Here is a 27,989-nt window from a genome sequence, read left to right as displayed (position 1 = left end):
ATGCAACATCATAGAACCGTTTCTGGAATGGCTAGTAATTTTTATTTAACTTTGCAAGTCTGAGGTAAAAAGCATAGGCAGTAAGTTTTACTAGTCAATAGAAAGCAATACTACCAATCCACTTATAATTAATATACTAAACAGAGTTGGAAAGCATTTTACTGAAAGCAAAATATTTAGAGAAAATAGATATTTATACAAAATTATAAAATGCTTGTAATAAGAATAAGTGCATCTCAAGGAAAGCACAAACTCATTTTAATTTATAGAGCAAGTTAAAGCCTTAAAAAACTGCACTGGAAATTGAAATATGCAAAAATGTATAAATTTTCTACAAAAGATGGTCATTCTTTTCCTGAGTTTACTAAAGCTATGCAACGGGAGGTGACACAGGAAGGTGGAGGCTTGGAAACTCGTCACGGGCATTTCCTTTCTACACACTGCTTCCCTCCTTCTTCGTACTCTTGTTTGGAAATCCACATTTGTTGAAAGGTGCCCTGTAAATGGAAAAGAAAATTATAAATGATTAGTCCTTTGCAGGAAATACTTTGTCTTTTATGACCAGGAAGACTAGGATCTTTGGTGGGATGGTGTGGTGCCAGCCCAAGGCAACCAGAGAGATTGGTGGACGTTACAACATCGAAAAGATGTTCTAGCACTGGATTGATGGATGGTTAACATTTAGAACTAGAACGTGTTTGTTAGAATTAAGATGAAACCTTTGGGGCCAGGGTGTGGTGCCCCAACAGACTGGACTGGAAAACAATCCTAAAGGCCAGCAAGCGATCCTTGAACTAACTACAAATAAAAAAAAAAGAATTAGGATGAAGCTTTGCAAGCCCACCGCATGTAACCATTTACAGACAATGTACATCTCACACATCCTGGGGGGGTGGGGGAGGAGATGACCAGAGGAGGAAGGAACCTGAATTACACTAATAGGAATGTAAGAGAAATCCATTCCCTATCAACTTTTTAATTCATGTAGATTCACATAGAATCTTTTAAATCTCCGATCTCATTAAGAGTTGAAAATAGATCACAGATAATATATAAGTGAACAGTAAATAGCACCACCAAAAAAAAGCTACAAACAGTTAACAGCCTTAAAATATTTAACTAAGTTCTTGGTGATATCTCCTCTGGCTGCTTCAAGGGAAGGGAGCGAGGTGGGAGTGGCGGTACAAGCACAGGCCTTTTGCTCCGATCCAAGGCTGTGAGCAACAGCCCCGAGTGTCCATTCCTGTCTCCTCCCTCCTTCCTCACCAGCAGCCAGGAGCAGCCAGAACCCAAGAAAGAATGATGTCATTTTCAAGGTCCTGCAGTTACGTCCTAACCAGTACCAAAATGAGCTGGTTATCAGTGGCATACCTAGCAGATTTCCAGCTCTCTGAGAAGAGACAAGGAAATCAGGCTAGCTAATACCTGCTAAGAAAGCAGTGGTGTGAGGGAAGCATTTGTTAAACTGTTATGTGGCACCCAGCCGAACTGCCCCACGAGACTTCCTAGGTTGTCATCTTTCTGGGGGAGGCTCCTTAGGTCTTTGTCCTGTGGAGCCACTACGGAGTTTCCAATCACCCTGCGCGTAGCAGCCAGCACCACACACTGTGCCCCCGGGGCCCCTTCTGGTCATGGTAAACCAGTCAACTCTTCCTAGACTGCCACTCACACAGTGACAAGATAAAGATACATGACCCACGTGAACGAGCTAGTATTTGACAGGTACATTTAACCAAGTCAAACCATTCAGGAAGGCGCTTCAACTGTTTGCAAAGTAGCTCATCTACTAACCAAAGAAGCTAGGATGGAGCCGCCGATCCAGGAACTGAACCTCCGCTCCACGGTGGTATTATTCGCAATCAGCTTCAACCGCATGCTCTAAGGCAGAGAAGGGAGAAAAAGGGTTATGACTACACCCGAAACAGGTGACTCAATTAAAGACATCTACTTTTTGTGGAGATAATAGGCACTAACAGTAGACAGATTAGGACTAATATATATCTACATAGATATAAATTTTAAGTACTTTGATTATACATATATAGGTTTTAATGCATGTGATAAACTTTTTAAACTTGATAAAAGCATGCTAACAACTATGACATTCACCATTTATGTTATAATAGTGAACACGGACAGGGTTGCTACTTGCCATCAAGTTGGTTCAAACTCATAGCAACCCTTTTCTTAATAAAAAGGGGCTTCAGAAAGGTTGTGGAAGAATTCCATTATCTTTGAACTCCATTTTCTTTGAAGCCTCGAACAACCAAACGAAAAACTGCCTGGATCTGTGCCGCCCCTTCACAAGTATTGCTCAATTTGGGTCTATTTGCTTGTCAATGTTCTGCGTCAAATACTTCTGCGTCACCGTCAACAAAGCTCTGCTTGTGCGTACTGTTGATACTGTTCAATAGTTCCCGTGCTGTTGATACTGTTCAATAGTTCCCGTGCTGTTGGATCACTTGTTTTGAAAGGGGCACAAATGTGGGTCTCTTCCACATACATAATGTTCTTAGAAGTCAGAAACTATGACGAGTACTTTAAACATGACTTCATTTCAATAATAGCATTATTGTTACTATCCCCACTGTCCTCTCTTTGTCGTGTCCTCCCCACACTTTCAAGCACCTTTTTCTAGGCCATCTTGCTACTCTGGTCCGTCCTCTTGAGTGCCGGAGTGGACCCTCTTCCCTACAGTCCACCCTCTTCCACCCAAAAGTCAGTGTTAAGTTTTATACATGACTGTTTTCTTTCCAAATTAATGTGTTTGCTTCAAATCCATACTTTTTTGTTAAACAATAATATGGCCCATCTATCTCACTTTCTATTTATTGAGTTTTCCTGTTCCCTCAATCTAAGAATCTTTCCGTGAGGGTAGTTTTCATGTCGGTACTTCCCAGTTTCTTTATATACACACAGAGCTTGAGTCTCTGGGGTTTTTAAGGTAACGAACTGGGAGTTCTCCTTTACTTGTTATTTCATTGTTGTGTTTTTTAAGGGCAAAGACCGCGTCCAACTGGTCTTGAGCAGTGCTAGGGCAGCCTGCATCTACTCATGATTCAGAGCTGCTCCGTGAAATTTGACATTGGTACTGTCACTCTGCCATGCTTTGGAACAGCTTTCATCTCCAAACAGAGAGCAGACAGGAGGCCGTTGACACTCTTGTGCTGGTATCAGTATCTCACTCACTCACTGCCACTGCGTCAATTCCGACTCTTAACAACCCTACAGGGCAGGGTAGAACTGTCTCTAACTCTCCAGGCAAGCAGAACGCCAAGTGTTCCTACCTCAGAGTGGCTGGTGGTTTGAACCTTGAGTTTAGTAGCCCAATGCGTAACTACTACACAACCAGGAGTTTCAGAAAATAACATAAATAAAGCACTTCTCTATGGGAATCACAAAGACTATGAAATATAAAGATTCTATATGCTGTTAAGTATATCTACATCTATTTATGTACTTGTTTACGTTTTGTGCTTTTAAAACAGCATTTACTGCAGAATGCCTTATCCTTGATTTGACAGAAATTTTGAAATGCAGTAATTATGCCTGCCTCTCTAGCTAGTATTGGTGTTCTAGGAAAATTACCCTTCTGTCCCAAAGGAGCCCTAGTGGTATGGTGGTTACTTGGGCTGTGATCTGCAAAGGTCAGCAGTTCAAAACTACCAGCTGCTCCTCTGCAAATAGACTTTCTACTCCTATAGAGTTTAGTCTCAGAAACACAGAGAGACAGTTCTAATCTATCCTATAGGGTCACCATTGGCTCGATGGCCATGAGTTTGGGTCTTGTTTTGCTACCCCAAACTAGGTTCTTTCCTCTGTTTAGATTAGAAATTATTAAAACATAGTTATCCTATTGCACTGTCAGAGATGAAATGTACAGGCTTATCAGCCCTTTGTCAAATTTCAGTCCATATTTGCTGTAGCTTTAGATAAAACCCAGACAACTCTTTTACGACATGACCTAGTACTCAATGCACCGTTCCGGTCATACTGCTCCTCCTACTTCCCCAAAGCAAGCTTTGAAGAAGCTTCAAAGTCTTCATGGAAAAACGAGTTTTTTTCCACAAACTTTTTGAAGACCCATAGCATTAGCCAACTACTGAGTTACTGGAAAATAGCTTCTTCACTTCATACTTTTTGCATGTGTTCTCTGCCTGGATGTTCATTGATCAAACCAGCAACCAGTTGAAACTCCCCTTCATTACTTCAAAAGCCTTCTTTCTTCATGAACATTTCCTGATGCTGCCAGGGAGCTATGTGCTTGCTTCACACTATTCCCAAGAACACCCAGGTCATGCAATACTGACAAACTGAGCACATTCTAGTCAGTATTTGTTTGCTTGTCTAAACCTTCTAGTGGTTGGTGGCCTCACTGGATAAAATGAAGTTTAAATAGTACAAGGATAACCAATGGATGGCATCGCGGAAAATCTGATCAAATCAGGGCTATTAACTTTACCTCATTATACTGTACCCGAACTATTAGTCTATTTAAAATGAACTCTTTATGCCACCAGTGAGGATGCACAAGACTGAAGACTACTGAAAAACAACTTACGGGGGGGGTTTTCTGAGAGAGCTCTCTATTCAATCTGTCAGTGAAGCTCTGGATGAGCGTGTTTCCTCCTGCCACGATCACGCTGCCGTACAGACCCTAGGATAAAGAGCAAGGAAGACAAATTACCTCCAAATGCTTCTGAGGTTTAAATACAACGCCAAATAAACCAACATCTTGCACAATTTTCCCTTCTTTCAAAGTTTTACTTCTACGATGAGCTTCAAAAAATTTGTGGGAAAATTCCATTATTTTACTCCATGTTTCCATGACTGAGATCAAGCCTCCTTGTATAGGTGGAGTGGCTGAATACAGGTCCCAAACCTAACTGCCGAGTAGACTCAGCTAGGGAGCTTCTAAAGCACTAACATCTGGGTCTGATGGCATTAGAACCTCCAGAGGTGGCAGCTGACACAATTAATGCTTGTCTGAAAGCTCTTCAGATGTATCTAGCGTACACTATGGTTTAAGAATCACCAACTTAAAATAATTATTCTAAAATTCAATCCTAATTTGTTGGCAGATGGCTGGCAGTACTTAATTAGGTAGTAGCACATTTTATAATGACTTCATTACTCATCTGAATGTTACAGTACTTTAAATGACACAGAGATTTTTTGCAATTGTGATGGACAATGACATAGCATCCATCTACTGCGCCAAGTATTCCTGCCAGAATGTGGGCTACCCTGCTCTTTTGCATCAGAACCACACGGGGAGCTTTTGCAAAATACACTGCTGTGGCCTCTGCACGTGAAACTGAGACTCCTATTTGTAAGGAGTGTCTGTCCCTCTGACTTGCCTGTGTGCAGCAGAATGCTAAATGTCAGTCTGCCTTTTCGGTAGCTAAGTTCATATTAAAAACACGCCCCAAATGTCTCCACCATCTACACTTTCAAAGAGCAACTGGCATGAATGGAAACACATCTCAGCAACCCACAGTAGTTAAAAGGAAACATTTCAAGCTTAACAGGAGTTATCACAGTTCCTCTGAGTCAACAGGACGGAGAAGGAACTTCAAACGTTTCATGAAAAAGTTCAATTACCTTTTAATTCCAATTGTAATGTCCCAACTGTGGCTTTAGATTTGCACAAAAAAGGCTCTGACACACTCCCTCCCCGAACACATGGACACAGAACATCAACTTGATGACCTACAACATGCCAACTGACCGTGCTATCCCACAAGATAGCTGACCCTGAGTCTTCAAACCAAGAAAGTTAGTTCTGTGAGGTGATAGGTTGTATTATGAAGAAACAGCATCTACAGCCTGCGCCGCCCCCGCCTCCCCTCCCCCACAACCTCTCTCTCTCTCATTTTACCATTCCATCATTTTTCTTGCGTAGTGCTTAGTGGCATCAGTCAGGCTGTAAACCCTCCACCCGCAGTCAGTGATATCTTTCTTAGTGTTACGAACAAAAAGTGACTACTATCTAGAGGTGCTGTGTATGGGGGTGGGAGGAGGTGTCGGCAAATTCTTGGGACAGAAGAACCAATACTGTCCTTCACAACAATGTAAAAATGATTTGAAAGCCATACATATTTTTACGAAACATGAAACCACCATTATCTGAATATCCTTTACATTTTTTCAATTTTATTTCAGAGCTACATACACATACTGAAGAGAGCTGCATATGGCTTGTGAGCCAGTTTGCCGACCTGTAAACTAGAAAATGTTACCTTCTCTCCTCTCCCCATCCCTGGTAACAAGCATTCAGTCCTGGTCTCTGTCAAGTGTCTTATCACTACATAAAGCTGACATCATAAAGTATCTGGCTTTTGATGGCTGTCCTCCTGTTTCATCAGTGCTGCAAAATGGTTTGGAACTCATTTTTATTAATAGCTGTCTGGTACTTCACCGTTTTACATCTTCTACTACAAAATGGGCTTCAAACCCAGTGACGTCCACAGCTGCCAACACGATTTGAGGGCACTTCACTGTCATGAAAGATACTTATAATGGCACTTACTGGTCTGATATCAATGTCACACATTCCAACGCTTGTCGTGACAACATGACTGACTCCCAGCATGGTATTTCCTGATAAGCCCTACAACAAAATACAAGTGTTACATGTAAGAATATCAAATGAGTAGGCAAATGGTAGAATATCACACAAAGCAGATTTTTTTAAAAATGTGGTGAGTCTCTCGCTAGTTAATAATTACATCAGATCTTTAATTTCTACTGGAAAATCAGGCTAATTAAGAACTAAGCTTTTATACCTTTACATTGGAAGGGTCAAATAATCCTTCAGGAATCTTTAGCCTTTCAGCACCAAAATCACAGTTGTAGCCATTGGGGAATTCATAATGAACTGTCGGCATCTGTGCAGCTACTCTGAAAACACACGAAACCACTTGAAATCAAAGACAGACTCCTCTTAAAGATGATCAGTAATCAAGAAATCATCAGCTCGGGAAAAATCAGAGTAAGAATATTCTATTTGAAGCAACAAAGCCCACATGGAAGAAGCACACCAGCCTGGGTGACCACGAGGTTTCGATGGGATCAGGTATCTAAGACCCAAAATAAAACCATACCCAAGGTGAATTGGAGTGGAGACCCAAAGCCCATCTGTAGACAATTGGATATCCCCTCACAGAAGGGTCTTAGGGAAGAGCCAGTCAGGGTGCAGTATAACACCGATGAAACACACAACTTTCCTCTAGCTCTTTGGTGCTACCTTCCCCCCACTATCATGACTTCAATTCTACCTTACAAATCAGATTAGACCAAAGCTCTGCTACAGGTAAGAGCCCAAAACACAGGGAATTCCAGATAGATAAGCCCCTCGGGGCCAATAAGGAAAGTAGAGAGACCACGAGGATTACGGGAGGGTGGGAGGAGAGAGGGGAAATCAATCACAAGGATCAACATAGAACCCCCTCCCAGGGGGATGAATAACGGAAAAGTGGGTGAGAGTGATGGAGGACAATGTAAGATATGGGGGGAAAAGTCTATAACTTATTAAATAAGGGTTTGGGAGGGAGGGCGGGTGAGTGGGGGAAGAAATTGGGAGAAGCTATCGGGCTCAAGTGGGAAGAGAATGCTTTGAAAATGATGATGGTGGCATATGTGCAAATGTGCTCGACACACTGGAGGAATATATGGGTTGTGAAGAGATGTAAGAGCCCTCAAAAGTATTTAAAAAATGAAATTGCAAAAAAAAATTCTATTTTAAAAGATTCAGTATCTTGGCATAACTTTATACCTCTGGAGTCAGTAAAGCGCTTTCTACAATTGTAGTTTGTGTCTTAGCTAAAGAAGGAAAGCATCGCTATCCTCTTCTAAAACCGTGAGTAAGCTTTGTGAGTGTGTGTGTGTGTTGTTGTTTGAAGTGAACTTGTTTGTCACAAGACTCCAAGTCCATTTCAGTTTCTTTTCCTCCTTTTCTCTTTAATCCACTCACACCGCTGTTTAGGTTTCAGACCTAAGGAATCTGGAGGGGAGTACACCTTTTAACATAAATAAAAAATAAGTTAGTTTCTGAAGAATATAGTTATTTAGAAGGTCAGTATGAAAGTCTTAATGCATTAATTATAAGTCTTTTAGGTAAAAAAATGGGAAAACATACTGTTCATCATAAGTTGAATCTGATACTTGAAGTACTGAAGCTTGAAAATCCTGGATAACACACTAGATTAAGAAAAAAAAGTATTGAGCTTTATTTTTGTAAGACTGGATTTAACATGGTTTTCGCAATGAGAGGAGGCTACATTTCTGGGTGAGTAAACCACTTCCTGGGTACAAATCTATCCAGCAAGGGCTCAAAGCACTTGAGTATACAGAAACCATATTCTGAACATTTGTGTTAGACAATAAATTCTATTTAAACTACAAGAGTTACTGAACAATAGATTAAGTGATTGGGAACCCTGTACCTTCACAACAAAAACAGTTACAAATGGTTTTCCCCAAAGCAGCATTTTATTACTCGAGTATTCAGTTGTATCTATATCTCACACACAGCTTTCAATGACATAATTTTGCTGTGAAATACATACTTGACTCATAGGTTGCTAAGGAAAAATCTAAAATCCAGACAAATTCTTAACCATCTTCACAATTTTTCCTTGTCTAATGCCCATGAGAATCTTTCTCTTTAAGGGCAAAAAACAAAACCTTGTCCAACCAGATCTATTCCTGCCATAATAAGTTTTAACTTTCACATCCTTCTGTATGAGAAATTATTGCATATCTACTGCGGTGTGTGATGGTGCTTTACTAGCCGCTGCCCCGACCGTAAATCACATGCCTACTGGCAGAACTCCGTAACGAGACTCTCCTTGCTGTGCACAACAGCATGCACTTCATTCAGATGGCTCACAGAGGTTAGGAGAGAGAACACACTTAAGCCTGGCTAGCACGTCTCTACAGAAAACACCACCGTATTAGACAACAACCACAAAAAATCAATTTTACTATAGATTACCATAGTGCTTCTTTCTTTTTTTGGAGTACAAAACCCAAGCCCCTGCCAGGCGTCACTCCAGTGTTCCACAATGAGTTGTTTGTAAAGGTATTCAGCAATATGAAAGCATTCTAAATTACCTGATTTAAATTTTTATTTTTAAAAGATTATAGACCACAGAAAGCATTGAGTTCTATTTTTACTCTCTTGAAGAGAACCAGGGTTACTTACATTACACATGTAATTGTGCCAAGACCGTGTAACCTGGGGCAACTTCTCTTTTCTTTTCCAGTTTGCTGGAGAGCCTTCACGGACAGCTTCCTGAGGTCACACAACACATGAACTAGGTAATCAGATGCACAGCGGGGGAGGGGCTGGGGAACACTCCGTAAGAAAACCCACCCGTCACTTACTTTTGATGCAATCATATATGGAGGAATCAACTCTATATTCATTTCTTGGAAGAGTTCTCTGCATTGCATAGTAATAAAGTCTCCAGCAAGAGGGGATTTCACAATGCCTATGACACAGATTGAACAGCGGTAAGGAGCATTACGTTCAGAATCCTTTGGATAAATTTCCTGTGGGATGCTGACAGGTCATTTCCCTCCAAGTATAACTAAGGAAGCTATCCCTTAAAGCATGAAGTTATACTTCTCAGCACAAATCCGTTTTAGATACACATTATATACTAAAGTATTTTAAAAATACTCTTTAAAAAGCCATTTGACAATAGCTAAGCTTCAAAAGTCCAGCCTGGTGCTTTACGTCAAGATGCGGCCTCAGTGGGCTGCCCAAGAGAGCACGTTTACCTTGCTGAAGGACATAGCCGTCGTGGACTGGAATTGCAGTTGTGTGAGTGGCCCCGCTGTCCAAAATCAGCCCAGTTGAACGGCCATTAGCAAATCTAGTGTAAAGTATTAAGGAAATATGCGTACTGTAAAGGACAGGCTCTTACCATAAGTATAAGTCATTCCAAAACTGTGCTTTATAATTTAAAATGTAATAAGGTAAATTTAGAAGGGAAAATTGGTATGCAATAGTAACTCAGGTTTCAAAATGAATCACAAGAGGCAGGACTGCCAGCAAGATACTGAGTTGCTTAGAAAACCTTTCAAAAAGACATCGAGTTAGCTGTCAAAATTAGCACAACCCTTCAGCTTCTGGAAATTGCTCAAAGGACATACAACAAATGGAGAAGCATTTATTTGACAAAACCTACAGAAACTAATAGTGGGGGGCCACGGTGCGGTGCGTGACCTGGGACTATAACTCTTCCCACACAACTCTCACAGCAGAAAAGCAGTTTCAATTGTTTGGCAGCCAAGAGGTAGCCCCCATCTCTCAACCCAATAAAGTAAAAATGTTATTCTCAGTGGGCTCAACCCCGAATATGGAAGACTATCCATTCTGTGTGTGCACGTATCATTAGTAATATGTATTGCTTACAAATGCTGCAGTGAATATTTATGTTAGCACTCTCATGCCAGCCTCCAAAGACAAAAATGATTTATAAAGATGCTGATAATAAAAAGCAGAAATAAAAATTTAAAAACATGCATTTGACTTATGACAGGGAACAACTTATGACAGTCAGTGGAATGAAACCCCACTGTAAACTGAGGACTACGCTTTGCTATTTATTCTTTGAGGTGATTACACAGTATTTCTTTGTTTGTCCCTTGGTACTCTTGCAGGAAAGATCTAGTGATTAAATCTTTAATGCATTTGCAGTCGATTTTCAACTCTCTGTAGTACTGGAGGGAAGGGAGAAAATGACAATTTGAACTCATTTTAAGCCAATCAGTTTAAAGACTATCCCTTTTTTCATTCTTCAAAAACACCAAACTTTGAAAAGAGGAGCTGATACCAAGGGCTAAATGAAAAAAATGTTTTGGAAATGTTCATGACAATGTATGTACAAGTGTGCTTAATACAACTGAATGATTGTTAAAAGATTAGTAAGAGCCCCCCAATAAAATTATTTTTTAAAAAAACCCAAACTTTGAATTTATTCTAAGAGTTGAGTGTTATTTCCCTATTTCCCTCCCATATCTTCTGATGAGTTACTATTCAGAAGAAATTCTACAAGATGGCTAGCAAAACAAGAAACAAAAACCACCTAGGAAAAACCAAGAACTGACTCATGTCCTCCTGCTGGTTATGTGTCGTAGCAGCATAGCTGCTTCTGAGGCGCTCGGTGATGCTCTGGGGTGAGTGTTGGGCTCCTAACTGCAAGGTCAGCAGTTCAAAACCACCAGCCACTCCAGAGGAGAAAGATGCAGTTATCTGTTCCCACGAAGATTTTCAGTCTCAGAAACCTTAGGGAGGGCTGCTATGAGTTGGAATACACTCGGTGACAGTGTTTGCATTTTTATATACTGCTAGAGAAAAGCTGAGGGTCACTCTTTGAAGGATACGCTGTCAAAACTGCTGTTTTGCAAAGGAAGAATGCAGGGATGTTGTAGTGTTCAAACATTAACTCCGTTAATTTCTCTCTCTTCGCTCTAGTATTCCACTGAAGAGGGAAAAAGAAATGCAAGTTATTTGTTGTTTTAATACTAAAATGCTGAGTTGTTTAAAGACATTTATTTTAACACTATCTTTACAAAGAACCAAATTATTAAAAAACAATATTATGACAATACTTTTACAATAGTATTTTATAATTTGAACATAAGTAAAACAGCCGCCATGCATTGTAGCTATCATAAAATTTTCACAAAATTTTTTCAGTGTTCCACAGGAAAATCAGAATCCACACATCAGATAATAATAAATTCTAAGATTATTTGGCTATTAAAATCCAAAATAAAAATTTTAAACCACCAAATCCCCCTACTTATATTGCGGGTATTCGTACAAGCAAGCAAAGCTCAGAACAATAGCAAAGCAATTATTTATACTCATTGTGCTTGTCTCCTGGGCCCATTTTATCAATGTCCCAAATGTATTCTACAGATTTCAGTGCAGCAATTTCAAGTCCTAATGTACCATCTGACTTCTCTCCTGAGATCTGAGCTTAAAAACAGACATATATTGCCTCTCAGACACAAGACAATCCATAAACTAAATGGGAAGCAGTCCACACAAAAGTAAATCAAATGTTAAACCAACCCCTGCTGAGGGGAGGTGGGGAAGAGAGGAGGATGCACTACTAAAATCCACTGAGGCTTCTAATTGGTTGTTTGTTTTTTTAATTTAAAGAAAGTGAAAATTATAACAGTTTTCATTAATCCCCTTTGCAATTCTCAAAATTTGAAACATAAATTCCTATGCCTCTTTAAAGAAAACAGACACACCCTGCAAATGAATAGAAAACTAAAGGGGAAAAACCATTAGATAGTGAAAAATGAAAATCTGTCTCACCGGTGCTTCTGACATGAGAACAGGATGCAGGCTGGCTTCTGACTTGACGTGCATTTTATACGTATGATCCAAAATAGCCTGGAAACTATCCCAGTCTTCAACTAGAAGGCAAGAGCCACAGACTGAAGGCAATGCTTGTGGAAGAAGACAGCATCTTCTGACCGACTGCTTCTATGACTTAGCAGCTGTATTTTTTAAGATGAGAGCCTACTTATTTTACACATCTACTTCATAACAAAATACTTAATTATATAGGTCAACTTAAAAACTCACTGCCATTAAGTCAATGCCAACTCATAATGATCCCTTAGGACAAGACAAAACTGTGAGTTTCTGAGACTAATTTTTTACAAGATTTAAAAGACCCGTCTCTCTCTCTCTCTCGGAGCAAATGGTGGTCTTGAACTTCAGAACTTGCGGTTAGCAGCCCAACTCATAACTTTTATGTCAGCAGAGCACCTTAACTGTACACAGGTCACCTCACTTTCTAGACACAGCCTCTTCAATATACAACCTCACACCTGTCCTAAATGTAATGAAAATATGTAAAAGAGCAAATATTCAAGTTATATGGTATAGACTTCTCAAAGCTTACCATCTTTTATCTGGAGAAAGAAAAACACACCATTTTTCAAAAGAAAAATGAGAGAATTATTGTCTTCCATTTGACACCCACCAAAACCTTCCACTGAAAATGTTACCATACATCACTAATGATCGTCTAATCTGCACATCCAGTAGGTATTTTATAATTTTACCTGACCTCTCCAACATTACTACTTATCTAACACTACTGGCCACTCAAGAATTTACTAAGTTTTTCAGTGAAGGTTCATTTACACATTTGCACAGACCTAAGTGGATTGTGTTTATTTTTTTCAAGGAGCTTCATTGATAGCTTTGTCTGTCTCCCCCCTTCTTAGTGTAGGCCTCAAGATCACAGCTGAGAAAAACGAGAGCCACTCAACCATTCTATGCTTCCACAAACTCTGTATTCTCGTCGCCTAAATTCCCACTTCTTGGGAACAGGGCACTAGCCCACCCAAGAGGCGGGTAGTGTTTATATCTCCACAGGGAAAGAGGGACCAGACTTCAACCCAGTGTTCCAAGATGGGAAGGCAACATGCCGGCATGGAGCAGGGAACCAGTGGGGAGGCCTGGGGGGCCGGCCCCAATCACAACAATGTGGACACCTGCCCCTCCCCCCAGAAGAATTTATTTCAGAGGACAGCACTGAATCTGCAGCTCCAGGAGAGGGACATGTCTGATAGAGCACACGGGAGCAGATGAAGGGGGAGGAAGAGACAGTGGAGCACATCCTGGCCCACCAAGCCTTGAGGACGATATTCCTGCTCAGAGCAGCCAATCCACAGAGAAGACCACATGGCCAGCCCCACTATGAGACATGACATCCCTCACTGACCCATAGCCCTACAGGGGACAACACTGGAGACACAGTGTGGGAATTTTGCCTGATCTGATCCCACCACACTGAGGCAAAACACTAATGGCGTGCAACAGAACAGCAAGGGAAACAGAGCAATGAAGCCCCCAGGGAATACCAAAAATAGACTTTGGGGTCAGGGCTTGGCACCCCATCAAAACACTCCTAAAGGTCAACAAACAGCCCTTGAACGAACTACAAGCTTTTCGTTCTTGTTGTTGTGTTTTCTTTTGGGTTTTTTTTTTTAATCATTGACTTGTTTTATTTTATTGCTTGGTTTTGCTCTGTCTTGTTTTTGTGCATATTATGTCTGCAGGTCTGTCTAAATAAGATAAGCTGGATGAACAATCTAGAGGAGAAAACAACAGGACCGGAAGTTCCAGGGGGGACATGGGAGAGGGGAAGATAGTGATGTTAACGAACCCAGAGACAAGGGAACAACAAGTGATCCAAATCAGTGGTGAGGAGGGTGTAAGAGCCCTGGTAGGGAGTGACCAAGGGTAATGTAACCGAGGAATGATGGAAACCCAAATGAAGGCTGAACATGAGAGTGGGACAAGAGGAAAGTCAAAGGAAATAGAGGAAAGAGCTAGGAAGCAAAGGGCTTTTATAGAGGTCTAAATAAAGGCATGTACATATGCAAATATATTTACATGAGGACGTGGAAGTAGATCTATGTGCATATATGTATAGGTTTGGTATGAGGGTAGCAGATGGACATTGAGCCTCCATTCAACTACTCCTTCAATGCAAGAATACTTTGTTCTATTAAACTGGCATTTCATGATGTTCACCTTCTCAACACAATCGCTGAAGACAAAGCGGGTGCATAAGCAAATGTGGTAGAGAAAGCTGTTGGTGCCTGGCTATACAGCATCTGGGGTCCTAAAGGCTTGAAGATAAACAAGCAGCCATCTAGCTCAGAAGCAACAAAGCCCATATAGAAGAAGCACACCAGCCTGTGTGATCATGAGTTGTTGAAGGAATCAGATACCAGGCATCATCAGAACAAAAAATCTTATCGTTGTGAGTAAGGGGGAGAGCGGAGTGGAAACCCAAAGCCCACTTGTAGGCCACTGGACATCCCCTTATGGAAGGGTCTGGGAAGGAGATAAGCCAGTCAGGGTGCGATGTAGCAACAATGAAACACAACTTTCCCCTAGTTCCTAAATGCTTCCTCCCAACCCACTATCATGATCCCAATTCTACCTTACAAACCTGGCTAGACCAGAGGATGTACACTGGTACAGATAGGAACTGGAAACACAGGGAATCCAGGACAGATGATTCCTTCACGACCAGTAGTGAGTGGCGATACCGGGAGGGGAGGGTAGAAAGGGAGAACCGATTACAAGGACGTACATGTAACCTCCTCCCAAGGGGACGGACAACAGAAAAGTGGGTGAAAAGAGACGTCGGACAGTGTAAGATATGACAAAATAATAATTTATAAATTATCAAGGGTTCATGAGAGGGAGGGGAGTGGGGAGGGAGGGGATAAATGAGCTGATGCCAGGGGCTTGGGTGGAGAGCAAATGTTTTAAGAATGATGAGGGCAATGAATGTTCAAATGTGCTTTATACAATGGATTGTGATAAGAGTTGTATGAGCCCCTAATAAAATTATTTTTTTAAAGACCCCCATTTCTTTTCAGGCTTTTCTTTATTGTTAAGTACAGGACAAGTTTTCCATAGGAACTTCATGCTCAACCCTCTGCTCACATATTCCTTGTCATAAAGTCATTTTCTCATGACCTATAATTCACCTGCTTTCCTGAATCACCTCTGGCTATCCCAAACACTCCAAGCTGAACAGCACACATGCTGACATGCTGTAAGAAGATAGTTAACAAAGCAGGCCTGAGACTGCTGTCCTGAGAAGGGGTAGCTGATATAAAAAGCTCCATGAAACCTCTGAGCTCACTGTGGCTAAACTGTACAATGAGGTTTGTTGAACACCTACTTTCCCTCTAGGAGGCTAGCATTTGAGTACACGCTAGGCAAAGAACCTACATGTGCAGCCTCTAATGACAATCTGAGTACTGAGTGTCCAGGGTACACACACTGTCACAACTCAATCCTCCAGGAGTGAAGTGTATCCTATTATGTCTCCACTCGGAAAATACTCTGGGAAGTGTGCACCAGGTTTTCTCTAGACTTCACCACGTACCTCTCTTCCATTAGCCAATTTGGCTTTGTAGTCACTTTCAATGTAATACATCTTAACTATGAGTACAACTAAATGCTGAGCCCTGTGCATCTTAGTGAATATCTGAACTGGAGGGCTGTCCTGACACTTGCCTTTTAAGATCTCCTATCTCAGTAAATGGTACCTTTTATTCAGACACACAAATCAAACACTTGGGAACTTTCTCAACTCCTGTTGACTTGGGAACATTTGGTCTCTTGGCTAACTTGAAAGATCACTTTAGCAACCCCACTGCTGATGCCTTAATTCTCATCAGGACACTTGCCTCTTAACTGGACATCCTGTCTCTAATATCTCCCTCCAATCTATCTTACTTGCTGTTAAAATATTCTTGATAAATGGCACACGTGAGCATGTCACACATCTGTTTAAATTCCTATGGGGTTACACTTCAGTTACTAGTTTAATCTCTACGATGCTTTAAAACCCCTTTTATAATTGTTCTTTGCCTACTTTCCCTGCTGCTGGCCCTCATACTCCATGGCTACAGCCACAGGTAACTGAATGACATTTCTAAACACCTATGTCACTTTCACAGTAAAACCCTTTAACACAGGGTGTATTTGCCACTTTATCCAGTTTTGTCAGCCAAGCTAATTCCCACTCATTGATCTAGATACAATACAAAAGAAAGCTTAAACCAAAAATATCCCCTTAAGTCTAATTAGAACCAAACAATAATTTAACTTAACTAGTCTTGTTGTCTGTCTTAAACATTAAACTCTTAAGAAAGCTCTATATACATCTAAGTGACAACAGGAATTCACAAGATTAATTAGAAACCTTTGGGGGCAGTGAATTTATGTTGGTTGCTTAACACGAAAATGGAAACAACAAATGAACTAAAACCAATGGAGAGAAGGGTGTTGGATGCCTAGTGGGGCTTAATCAAGGGCAATGTAGCATCGAGAAATTACTAAACCAGAATGAAGGCCAAGCATGATGGTGGGACAAGAGGAAAGCAAAAGGAAATAGAGGAAAGAAGCAGGAGGCAAAGGACATTTATAGAGGTTTAAATACAGGCATGTACACACACAGAGACACACACACACACACACACACAATGAGAGATGAATAGAACTATGTATTCATATCTGTATGTTAAGAATTAAGGTCACAGATGGACATTGGGCCTCGACTCAGGTACTCCCTCAACACAAGAACACTTTGTTCTAACAAGCCGGCATTCTGTAATGCTCACCCACCCTGTGCAATCGCTAAAGACAAAATGGGTGCCTAAGTACATGTGGTGTAGAAAACTGATGGTGCCCGGCTATCAAAAGACATAGTGTCTGGGGTCTTAAAGGCTTGAAGGTAAACAAGTGGCCACCTAGCTGAGAAGCAACAAAGCCCACATGGAAGAAGCACACCAGCCTGTGTGACCATGAGGTGTCAATGGGATCAGGTGTCAGGCATCTAAGACCCAGAACAAAACCATACCCAAGGTGAATGGGGTGTGGGGAGGGGGCATGAAGTGGAGACCCAATGTCCATCTGTAGACAATTGGACATCCCCCTTCAGAGAGGTCACAGGGAAGTAATGAGCCAGTCAGGGTGCAGTATAGCACCAATGAAGCACACAACTTTCCTCTAATTCTTTGGTGCTTCTTTCCCCCCACTATCATGCCCTCAATTCTACCTTACAAATCGGATTAGACCAGAATATCCACACTGTTACAGACAAAAGCCTGAAACACAGGGAATCCAGGATAAACCCCCCAGGGCCAACAATGGGAGTAGAGCTATCAGGAGGATTAGGGGAGGGTGTGGGAAGAAAAGAGGGCAACAATCAAACGGATCAACCTATAATCCCCATCCAGGGGGACAAACAATGGAAATGTGGGTGAGGGGCGACGGAGGACGATATAAGATATGAAAATAATAATCTACAACTTATCAAGGGTTCATGAGGGAGGGGCTCAAGTGGGAAGAGAATGCTTTGAAAATGATGGTGGCATATGTGCAAATGTGCTTGACACACTAGAGGATGTATGGATTATGATAAGAGATGTAATAGCCCCCAATAAAAGTATTAAAAAAAAAGAATTGGAAAAAATACAATAAAATATCATCTCAATACACTTAAAAAAAACCTTGAAGATGTAATTAATGTCAATACATGGGACATGTAGTAACTGCTGAATTGAGGATCTATATTTTCAGTAATAACAATGGAAAGATTCAGCATAAAGATGATCTCCTTTGTGAAAACCATCCCACAATGGCAGTTAAACACCCATGCTCTTTAAGCCCATAGCATACTGCACACAGTCTGAGAGAGCACTGACCTCACAGGTACTGTATGAATGCAAACATCTACTTTCCCCACCCAACCACGCCTCCTGCCTTTCTCTGTATGCTCAGTTCTTGGCACATTTTGTATGTGGGACATTTTAAAAAATCTGATATTCACTTTATAAGAAGCCCCAGCTGTAAATCTAAAACACATTATGCACCCTTAATAGTTTTAACCAAGTATCATACCCATTCCATTTTTCAGAGGTGAAATAGCATCCATGTTCTCCCTCGGAACACGCAGGGCATTGGTGTCTATGTAGTAGGTGGGGCCTCCTTGTTTTCCTTTATCACCGTCTATCTCCATCAATGTGCTTCCGTCGTCTCGTTCTGACACCATACCAATCGCCGTGGGGAAATCCACCTGTGCGGGTCACACACATCACATTTCACCTGTTTTCAACCCCCAAGAGTGAAACTTGCCTGATTTATCCAACTAACATTCCACTGACCTTGGGACAGTCCTCACCAGCATACCCAGCTCTCACAGTACAGGACCCAATGTCAAAGACGAGGGCTCCAACTTCATCTGAAAAGAGGGAAATATAGCTAACATTAACAATGTGTAATTATCTTGTGAACAAGAAAGCCCTTAATGTGTCTAAAATGGCACAATGAATAAGGAAACTACATAAACCTGAAAGCAGGTATTAACTTCATAGTAACGTACAGATTTGAAATGCAATTCAAATTAAAGACTTATTTCAAATATTAGAAGCCCTACACTGTGCATCTGTAAAGGTTTAATCAGAAAAGAAGTGGTACACTAACACTGGAAAATGTGAGGATGCACTATTATTACAAGAACTATAGGAAAACTAGAAGGGACAGTGCCCCAAAAAACCAAGTCAGAAAACAAAACCACCAAACTCACACTATGGGAAAGCAGAGAACTGGCCCTGTGGGTTTCCAAGGCTGTCGATCTGTATCTTTCTCCCATGGAGAGGCTGGTGGGTTCTGGTTAGCATCAGTGTTTTCATCACTACACCATCACTACCCTCCGGCTAATAGTTACCACCCTCAGAGAGAGAAAACTCATTGCCAGTGGTCAATTCTGACCCGTAGGGACCCCCCAGGACCTCGCAGAACTGCCCCTGGGGCTTTCTAAGGCTACAACTCTTCAGGGGAGCAGAGAGCTCATCTTCTCCCTGGAAACAGCTGGCGTTCCAACTTGTGACATGTGGTTAGCAGCCCATGCTTCATGCACTGGAGCAGAGGTATTGCTGAGACAGAAGAACCAATCCTGTCCTCAACGCAATTTACATCAAGAGCCACATATGGTTTTACAAATGAATTTACCATTATCCGAATAATGTCCTTAAAAAATTTAATAAATGAAACTGACAGTTTTGTTTTCATTTTCAACTTTCAGAGCCACGTGTATGTACCAAAAGGGCTGCAGTTTGTCAACCCCTGCACTACATCAAGATCCTTAGGCGGAGGAGCAGGAACTCTGACATAGAACCTGCAGAGCGAGTTGCGTGGGGAGGAGGACTTCCTGAGTTGTGACCTTCCAGTGAAGGATATAGTCAGCCATGCAGGGGAAGGAACCAGGTAGGTAATCAATATGCCATCAGATGATGAGCCTGTAAGCCAGTGGTTCTCAACCTGTGGGTTGCGACCCCTCTGGGAGGGGTTGAATGACACTTTCACAAGGGTCACCCAATTCATAACAGAAGCAAAATCACAGCGATGAAGTAGCAACGAAATCATTTTATGGTTGGGGGTGGTCACCACAACATGAGGAACTGTAAGAAAGGGTTGCAGCATTAGGAAGGTTGAGAACCGCTGCTTTAACATCCAATCTAGGACACTTCTGAAATGGGCCCCTACTAATGATAATACTAGACGAGAAAGACCATATTGTACCAGTACTCTACCACTAGCCAAATTCAGCCAAAGCCAGGGGCAAAACGAACCTATGGATGCGGTCTGGGGGTCAGCCTTCCAGGCCAGAGAATGAAAATGGGCTCAAAGTGAATCTTGTATGCCACGCAATACAAGTAGTTAACATTTATACGAGTTATATGAGTAATTATATTCAACACGATTAGTGGGAAAAAACACCAAACCTCAAGAAATAATAAGGACCCTGAAAGAATAGGAATACAGGTTTCCTGTAACCTGAAGAATACAGGTTTGTGCGCTAATTAAATAAAATAAAAGGTATCATCAGTTTGTACATTTCCTACTGTTAGCAGATAAGGCCTGATGCTGAGGGTTTTTCTTCACAAACGTAGAGAAAACTTTAAATAAGGCTTACCTAAAATTTTAGGCTTCCTAAAACAAAATAGCCAGAGTGTGATACATGATGCTGACAGCTTAGGTCAAGCCAGGCAGGGAAGGACGACAGTATTTCTGACATGTTGAACAGGAAAGGGGCCTTCACAAAGTTCATGGAAAATGTGTATTATGGAGAGAGAAAAAAGCAACTATACATGGATTTCAAAACATTTTTGCACTGAAATAAACCTGTACTATCATGCTCTAACATGTATGAACATCTAGCTGAGACACTAAGAGAACATATCAGTTTGATAAGAGCCTCTTATCAAGTTTATATGATGAAGCCGGGGTGGAAGAATGGTGAAATCCTCACTACATACTAAACGTCTATGTGGGCAACCAGCAGTTTACAAATGGTTAACTTGTTTTAAGAAGGGACCAGATGAAGATGAAGTCTGCAGCTGCAGACCACCCACATCCATTTTCAAGGAAATAATCTCATTCATGATATAAGTGAAGAGAGCCAACAATTAAAATAACAAAATCAATAGACATCTCAATGGATTTAGCTTACACAATTCCAAAGAATTAAAATGCGATCAATTCTCTGCTTGATGGGTGCCAAAACTAGTGCACCAAGATCAGCTGCAGACAAGAGCATAAATGTCAGTGGAACATTTAGACAAGATCCTGAAGCATTTCTTTGAGGAGATCTGACAGGAGATGAAACGTGATTTTGCCAGTTAGAGCCTAAGGACAAAGCACAACCGAAGCAACGGCTACCAAAGGGTGGATGTGGTCCAAACAAAGCAAAAATGGACCAGTCAAGGCCAAAGGTCACAAGTTTTCGGGGATACTCAAGGCATTTTGTGTGTTGAGTTTCTAGAGCAGTGGTTCTCAACCTTCCTAATTAATGCACAGCCCTTTAATACAGTTCATGTTGTGGTGACCCTCAACCACAAAATTATTTTCGTTGCTACTTCCTAACTATCATTTTGCTACTGTTATGAATTGGGCGACCCCTGTGAAAGGGTTGTTCAACTCCCAAAGGGGTCGCGACCCACAGGTTGAGAACTGCTGTACTAGAGGATGGAAGAATGATAATACCTGATTGTTATGTGACTGTTCTGAGAAAGTTAGCCAATAAATGCCCGGGAAACCTCCACCAGAGTCCTTCACCATGCACAGAAAAGGGCAATTAATTTTGTAAGACTTTCAATGACAAATCATGGGGCATTCCCTTACAGTTCTGATTTGGTTCTTTCTGGTGTCTTTTAACTTAAATATATATATATATATTTAAAGAGCATATATCTTCTTCAGTTGATATATAAAAAAAGGACATCATTAACATGATTCAATTACCAAGATCCTCATGTCTTTACCAAAACCTAATCAAATCAAATATAGGCAACTGAGTTGATTCTGACTTATAGGGACCCTATAGAGCAGTGGTTCTCAAGCAAGACCCCTTTGGGGCCGTCGAACAACCCTTTCACAGGGGTCGCCCGAATCCTAACAGTAGCAAAATTACAGTAATGAAGTAGCAACAAAAGTAATTTTATGGTTGGGGTGGTCACCACAACATGAGGAACTGTATTAAAGGGTTGTAGCATTAGGAAGCTTGAGAACTGCTATATAGGACTTCCCAGGCTGTAAATCTTTATAGTAGACCACCTAATCTTTCTGTCAAGGAAAGCTGGTGGATTTGAACCTTGTACCTTCCAGGTTCAAACGTTTACCTGACAGGGTGGACTAAATGGCTATCATTACTTACAAATGTGCCTTGGCCTTGATGGAGGTTATGTTGAGAAATAAAGCTTACATTTTAAAATTAGATTTTTCCATGAGCTTTTGGAAGACTCCTTGTGCCCAGAGCCATCAGGTAGAAGTGATGATGTTGAGGGATGGTTAACGTTCCAAGAAATGGATGTAAATTTGTTGGGGCTTAAGAAATTTGACATGAGAACTAGCAATGTTTAAGTAGGAACTGAAATGAAAGAGTGGAGATTACCTAGGAAAAGGTAAATTAGGGCATAAACTCCTAGCTTGATCTCCCTGGGCCTCCCAGAGTCCATGGATACAACTCTATTTTATTGTAATTTCTTTATTTTATAATCCATTTTAAAACATTAAGAGCAATTAACAAACTTCCCAAACGGTCAAAGGAATCCACGACTCTGAAAATGTTGGAGCCCCTGGTGCAGTGGGATAAGAAGAGGGCATCAAATGAATCCTTAAAGAATAGGGGCTGAAACAAATGTACATATGTTCTTGACACAATAGATGTATCCATGGATTGTGGTAAGAATTGTACAAGCCCCCAATAAAATGTTTTTAAAAAAGAAAGGGGTAGGGGCTGAAAAGTTTGGTTAACGAATTAATTGAGTTAGGTATTTCTTTACCCAGCATTCTAGTTAAACAGTGCTAAGATTTACCAATTCATACTCAACTTTTTAAAGAACTATGATGAAAACAAATGTAATAGTTTTGCTCTTCAGAATCTCTAGTTTAAACCAAAATAATTAGAACCAGAAAGTTTAAAGAAGGATTCATTACCTGGGAAATATAACAAATGCAAAAACTTTAAAATTAAAAATAAAACTAAGCCTACAATTGTGAATGTAAAAAATGGAATCATTACAACTGGTGTATGGATTGTAATAAGAATTACAACAGCCCCCAATAAAATGGTCTATTAATTTTTTAAAAAAGGAATCATTATGCAAAGACACCATCTATCGGTTGTGAATACATGCAGTATAATTTCTGAAGTATTGTCAACATACTAAAAAATTTATGGAATTAAGTATTTCTCTGCTCACCACTGAGATTAAACAGATGCACCATTTGTCTGTCTTGCCCCAGCTATGTGAAAAACAAAAGCTATTCTTATAAATTCCCCTTTCTCCCTCCTCAGACATCACCACTATAAAGTTAACATTTCTAACTCCATGCATGTTTATTTTGTGTATATACCCACAATGAATTACCTAAGTATCATAATGTATATGTGTGCATACACATGTAAATACATATACACCTTTATATTTCTAACTTGTTTTTAAAGAAGCGGTCTTCTAAGGTTTGAACTTGTAGCTCTAGACCAATTCAAAGTAACTGATTCATCTTATTACTTACATGCGTAAGCTTTAGTTTATCTGCTCCCCTGAGAGACCATTAGATTACTTCTACCTTTTCTCTTGACAAGCAGTGTTAATATTAATAGCATTTAACACCTACTGGGCTATTATGTGTTAGGTACTATTCCTACTATCGTACATTAAAACATTTAACATTCAACCATTTAAACTGATTGGTACTGTTATACCTATTTTACAAATGAGGAAAGGGAAGCAGAAAGGTTATTGGCCCAAGGTCACATTCAAGGGGGCTTCAAAAAGTTTATAGGAAAATGATGGTAAAAGAGTTTTCCCATTACTTTTTGAAGTTTTAATAAACATTTTTGTATATATCTCCTTGATATGTTTCTATACAGTAGATACATTGTAAATAGTTTCTCTGTATAAACATCTTCTAGGTGTTAGGCGTCAACAAGATGGCTCTGAGTCAACAGAATAAAATACAGCCCTGCCCTATGCCATCTTCACAACCACTTTTGTTTCGGTCCACTACTGTAGCCACTATGTTAATCCATCGCAGTAAGGGCATTCCTTTCATGAACTCTACTTCATCAAACACGATGTCCTTCTCCATGGACATGCGCCTCCTGGTAGCATGGCTCAAGGTACATGTGATGAAGTCTGCCATTCTCACTTTTACGGAGCATCCTGGCTGTACTACTTCTAGGACAGATGTGTTCATCCCGACAGTCTACATTGCCCTGAGGTCAAGTTGGTATAGTATAATCAATATCCTTCACAAACCCTGTAATTCACAGGCATCAATTCTTCATTAATTTCCCCGTTTTCACATATACAGGATGTGTTTAAAAATACCCAGACTTGAGTCAGGGGCCTTGTAGTCCTCAAAGCAACCTCTTGGCGTTGTACCACTTTAAAGAACTTTCGCAGGTTTCCCTAATGCCAGAAACCATTGGCTGGGCTGGTGTTGCTTCTATTGAGCATCAATTGTGAATCCAAACACAGATCCCTGAAACGGTCAATCCTTTCTCCACTTATGTTACTTAGAGGCTCAGTTCTGAGGTTTTCTGTTGTATGTTGACATGTAGTCCATGCGAAGGCTGTAGTCTGATCTTCACCAGTGGATGCTTCATGTTCTTTTTCCTTTCAGCAAAGTTGTACTGTTTGCACACTGCAGGAAGAGAAGCCTTCCTTCAGTCCTGATGCTGTGCCCTTATTCGTACAGTTTCTCTATTATAAGTTCACATTCCTTTTTTGATTTTAAACCACACATTATCCCCTTGTTCTGTTTTGGCCCATGTGCAGGTACTACAATTAAATGTTCTGGAGTCTTCATTCTTCACGATGTTTCAACGCATAGCAATCAAAAGACAGGCAAAATATTTTTCTGGTGGTCTGCTTCCAGTCAAGATCCACTAACGTATATTTGCAACGATATCCTATGACATCTTCTGAACCCAGCTGAAACTGGACATTTCTCTGTGGATATGCTGCAAAAAAACTGTGAATTATCATCAGAAAATTTTACTCACATGTGATATTAATGATATTGCTTGATAATTTCCATTCTGTGAGACCACCACTCTTTGGAATGAAACAAAAATGTGTTGGCCTGATGGCCATCTCCCCCACTTCTTGGCATATGTAAATGAATGCTCCCAGGGGTGCATCCATTTGGTATATATTAATTCCTGGAGCCCTTTCACCAATGCCTTAAGTGAAGTTTGGACTTCTTCCTTCAAGACCATTGGTTCTGGAACATATGCTAACCTCCCGAAATGTTTGAACTTCCAATTTTTTTTTTTGGTGTGTGTGACTTTCCATATTTTATACCTGCCTGTGACATTCAGTACTGAGCCCACAGAATCCTTCAATATTTCAACTATAGCCTTGAAGTTTCTCTTCGGTTCTTTCTGAGAATTGCTTTAGCATGCCTTTCCCTGTTGGTTTTCTAGCTCCAGGCCTTTGCACACTTTTTAAAAAATAATAATTTATTAGGGGCTCATACAACTCTTATCACAGTCCATACATATACATACATCAATTGTATAAAGCACACCTGTACATTCTTTGCCCTAATCATTTTTTTCTCCTCTTTTCTTTTTTTACATTGTATTAGGGACTCATACAACTCTTATCACAATCCATACATATACATACTGCACACTTCTTTATAACACATACTCTTCTTGAGACAACTATTGATCTTTTTTTCAGGTTTTTTTAACCTTTTCATTTTCAATAAAAAGGAAGTAGCAGTATCTCACATGGTTGTTGTGGAATAACTGACTCAATGAATGGTGCAATTTAATAAGTCTGTCCCTGAAAACTAGGTGTTGGAATCTTCACCCCTATGCCATTAGCCTGGAGCTTTCTTAATGAGGCCATGCTAGTGTAGGGTGTACTGTCTTAAACCTCTTTTGGGGATAAGGTTATGCACTGAGCAACAAGCACAATAAGGTGGAGACACGGCACATGGAGATGGTCAAGGAACTGAGGAATAACAGGCTTTCAAAAACTTCTGTGGATTTCAGAAGCTATTATCTCCCACAGCTGCCAGTGCCTTCCCCCAGAGCTGGTGCCTGGGATAATAGACTTCTACTGTCCTAATCTGTGTGAGAGAGAAACAATTGTTAAAATGACCCTCTTGTGGTATTTCGGTTACAGCAGCACCCAAAAAACAAACCTGAAACTCACTGCCTAGTGGATGCCTGCTCACAGTAACCCTGAAACAGGGCAGAACTGTCCCTGCGGCTGAGACTGTACATCATCAGAACAGCAGAAATCTTTCTTCTGGGGAATGGTTGGTAGTTTCAAACTGCTGACCTTGCTTTTAGCAGCCCAGTAAGTAACTCACTATACCAGGCACTAGGTGACACAGAAACATGGGTTAAATGCAATGCATGCAAACCCTCTGGTAGGCAGTATGCACTCAATGCTACTTGCTAACTTTATTAACTGCCACCTGTCATACCATGTTTTGTATTACGGACAAATGTGTCCCCACCCCAAATGTGTTGTAAATCCTAACTCCTGTACTTGTGGATGTAAACCCATTGGGAAAAGTGAGTTTTTCTGTTACCTTATTACACTGATGAGGCCCTATCATTGTAGCGAGTGTTTTAAAGCAATCCTGTTTAAAACGTAAAGCAAGCAGATAAGGCACAGAGTAGGAAGTCAGGTCACAGGAAGATGGCCATGGAACTGAGAACAGAAGCAGAAAAAACCTTCCCCTAGAGTTAGCTGCTACGCTCAATTTACACTAACCTGAGAATACATTTATTAAGCCACTTACAGTATTTATTATAACAGCAATTAAATATCTAAGAAATAATAATAAAAGACAACTAAAGCCCCATCAAACGCAACGCAAAACCTGAATCCTATACTGCGCTTCAGATCACCTGGGGAACCCTGCATTTCTGCCACTCTCCCAGGTGTTGCTCTACCTTTGAGTAGTAGGGACACGCACTCGCTCAGCTAAGCTTCCCGATTACCCCCCTGGCGGGTTCCTCGAATGAGGGGCCTCAAGTCGGGAGCAGCAAGTTGCCAAAAGGCTGGAAAAACAAACGGCGGGGCTGACCTCACGCCGCAGTCCCTGCAGCTCCCGCTGCGGCACCGAGTCCTCCAGCCGACAGCGCCCGCGTCCCCGGGCAAACTGTCTGGACAGCCTTAGATCACACGTGTTCCCGAATTAGACCCAAACAGACCCGCCCACGAGGAACTTGGGGGAAGCCGGGAGCGGCGGCAGGGCTTGCGGGCCCGGTGCCGGTTCTGGTCCCGGGCGGCCGCCGCGGCTCGTCAGTTCCGCCCACGGCTCGCTCAGGACTCGGGGCGCCGTTGGCCTCCGTCCGCGACCGCAAACCGCCGGGTCCGCCCCAGTCTCCACGCGCGCCGGTCTCGGCCGAGGTGCAGGATCCCGGAGAGCAGGTAGTCCGGGCCGCCGGGAGAACGGCGCAGCCCCCGGGGCCGCGGGGGCGGCAGCTCCGGCTGCCGGAGGCGCTCGTGGAACCGGGTGGGCTCCGGGGCGGGGAGGCCGGGCCAGACTCGGGGAGACCGGAAGGGGCCGCCTGGGAGCGGAGCACTGGGGCGGCAGCTACGAGCCCCACACGCCGGAACGCGCGCCTCTCTTGCCGCCGCACGCACTCACTCACCTCCCCCGTACACGCCGCCGCTCATGGCTGCGACTCCTACGCTAAAGGATGCCTGGCGAAGTGGCGGCGAGGGCTGCAGTGCGGGTCCCGAGAAGCGCTCCCCGCGACCCCCTTAACTTCCAACGCCACCCCCCTCAAGCAACAAAGCGGCGTCCGCACACCGCCGAACGTAGCCACACTTGCTGTCGCCTCGTCTCAGCCAATCACGAGCGA

The 27,989-nt window shown here is 41.6% G+C and overlaps 1 protein-coding gene across 2 annotated transcripts; it reads right to left on the bottom strand.

Moving 5' to 3' along the window:
* Positions 1-19: 19 nt before the first annotated feature.
* ACTL6A (actin like 6A) lies at positions 20-27,950 on the bottom strand. 2 transcript variants are annotated; one of them, XM_075556074.1, is made up of 14 exons: positions 27,777-27,950; positions 18,745-18,821; positions 18,482-18,656; positions 12,347-12,447; positions 11,398-11,495; positions 9,790-9,884; positions 9,391-9,497; positions 9,209-9,298; positions 8,141-8,202; positions 6,789-6,903; positions 6,533-6,613; positions 4,562-4,657; positions 1,792-1,878; positions 20-497 (listed from the first exon to the last, which is right to left on the bottom strand). In XM_075556074.1, the coding sequence occupies exons 1-14, from the start codon at positions 27,799-27,801 to the stop codon at positions 417-419; spliced, it is 1,290 nt and encodes a 429-aa protein (XP_075412189.1). In that variant the 5' UTR covers positions 27,802-27,950; the 3' UTR covers positions 20-416. The 2 variants fall into 2 exon arrangements, with proteins under 2 accessions (XP_075412189.1, XP_075412190.1); XM_075556075.1 differs by lacking the exon at positions 27,777-27,950 and adding an exon at positions 27,206-27,443.
* Positions 27,951-27,989: the final 39 nt, after the last annotated feature.

The sequence above is a fragment of the Tenrec ecaudatus genome, chromosome 8 (genome assembly GCF_050624435.1).
Source record: "Tenrec ecaudatus isolate mTenEca1 chromosome 8, mTenEca1.hap1, whole genome shotgun sequence".
NCBI classification, from domain to species: Eukaryota; Metazoa; Chordata; class Mammalia; order Afrosoricida; family Tenrecidae; genus Tenrec; species Tenrec ecaudatus.
This window is presented reverse-complemented; position numbering and strand designations above follow the sequence as displayed.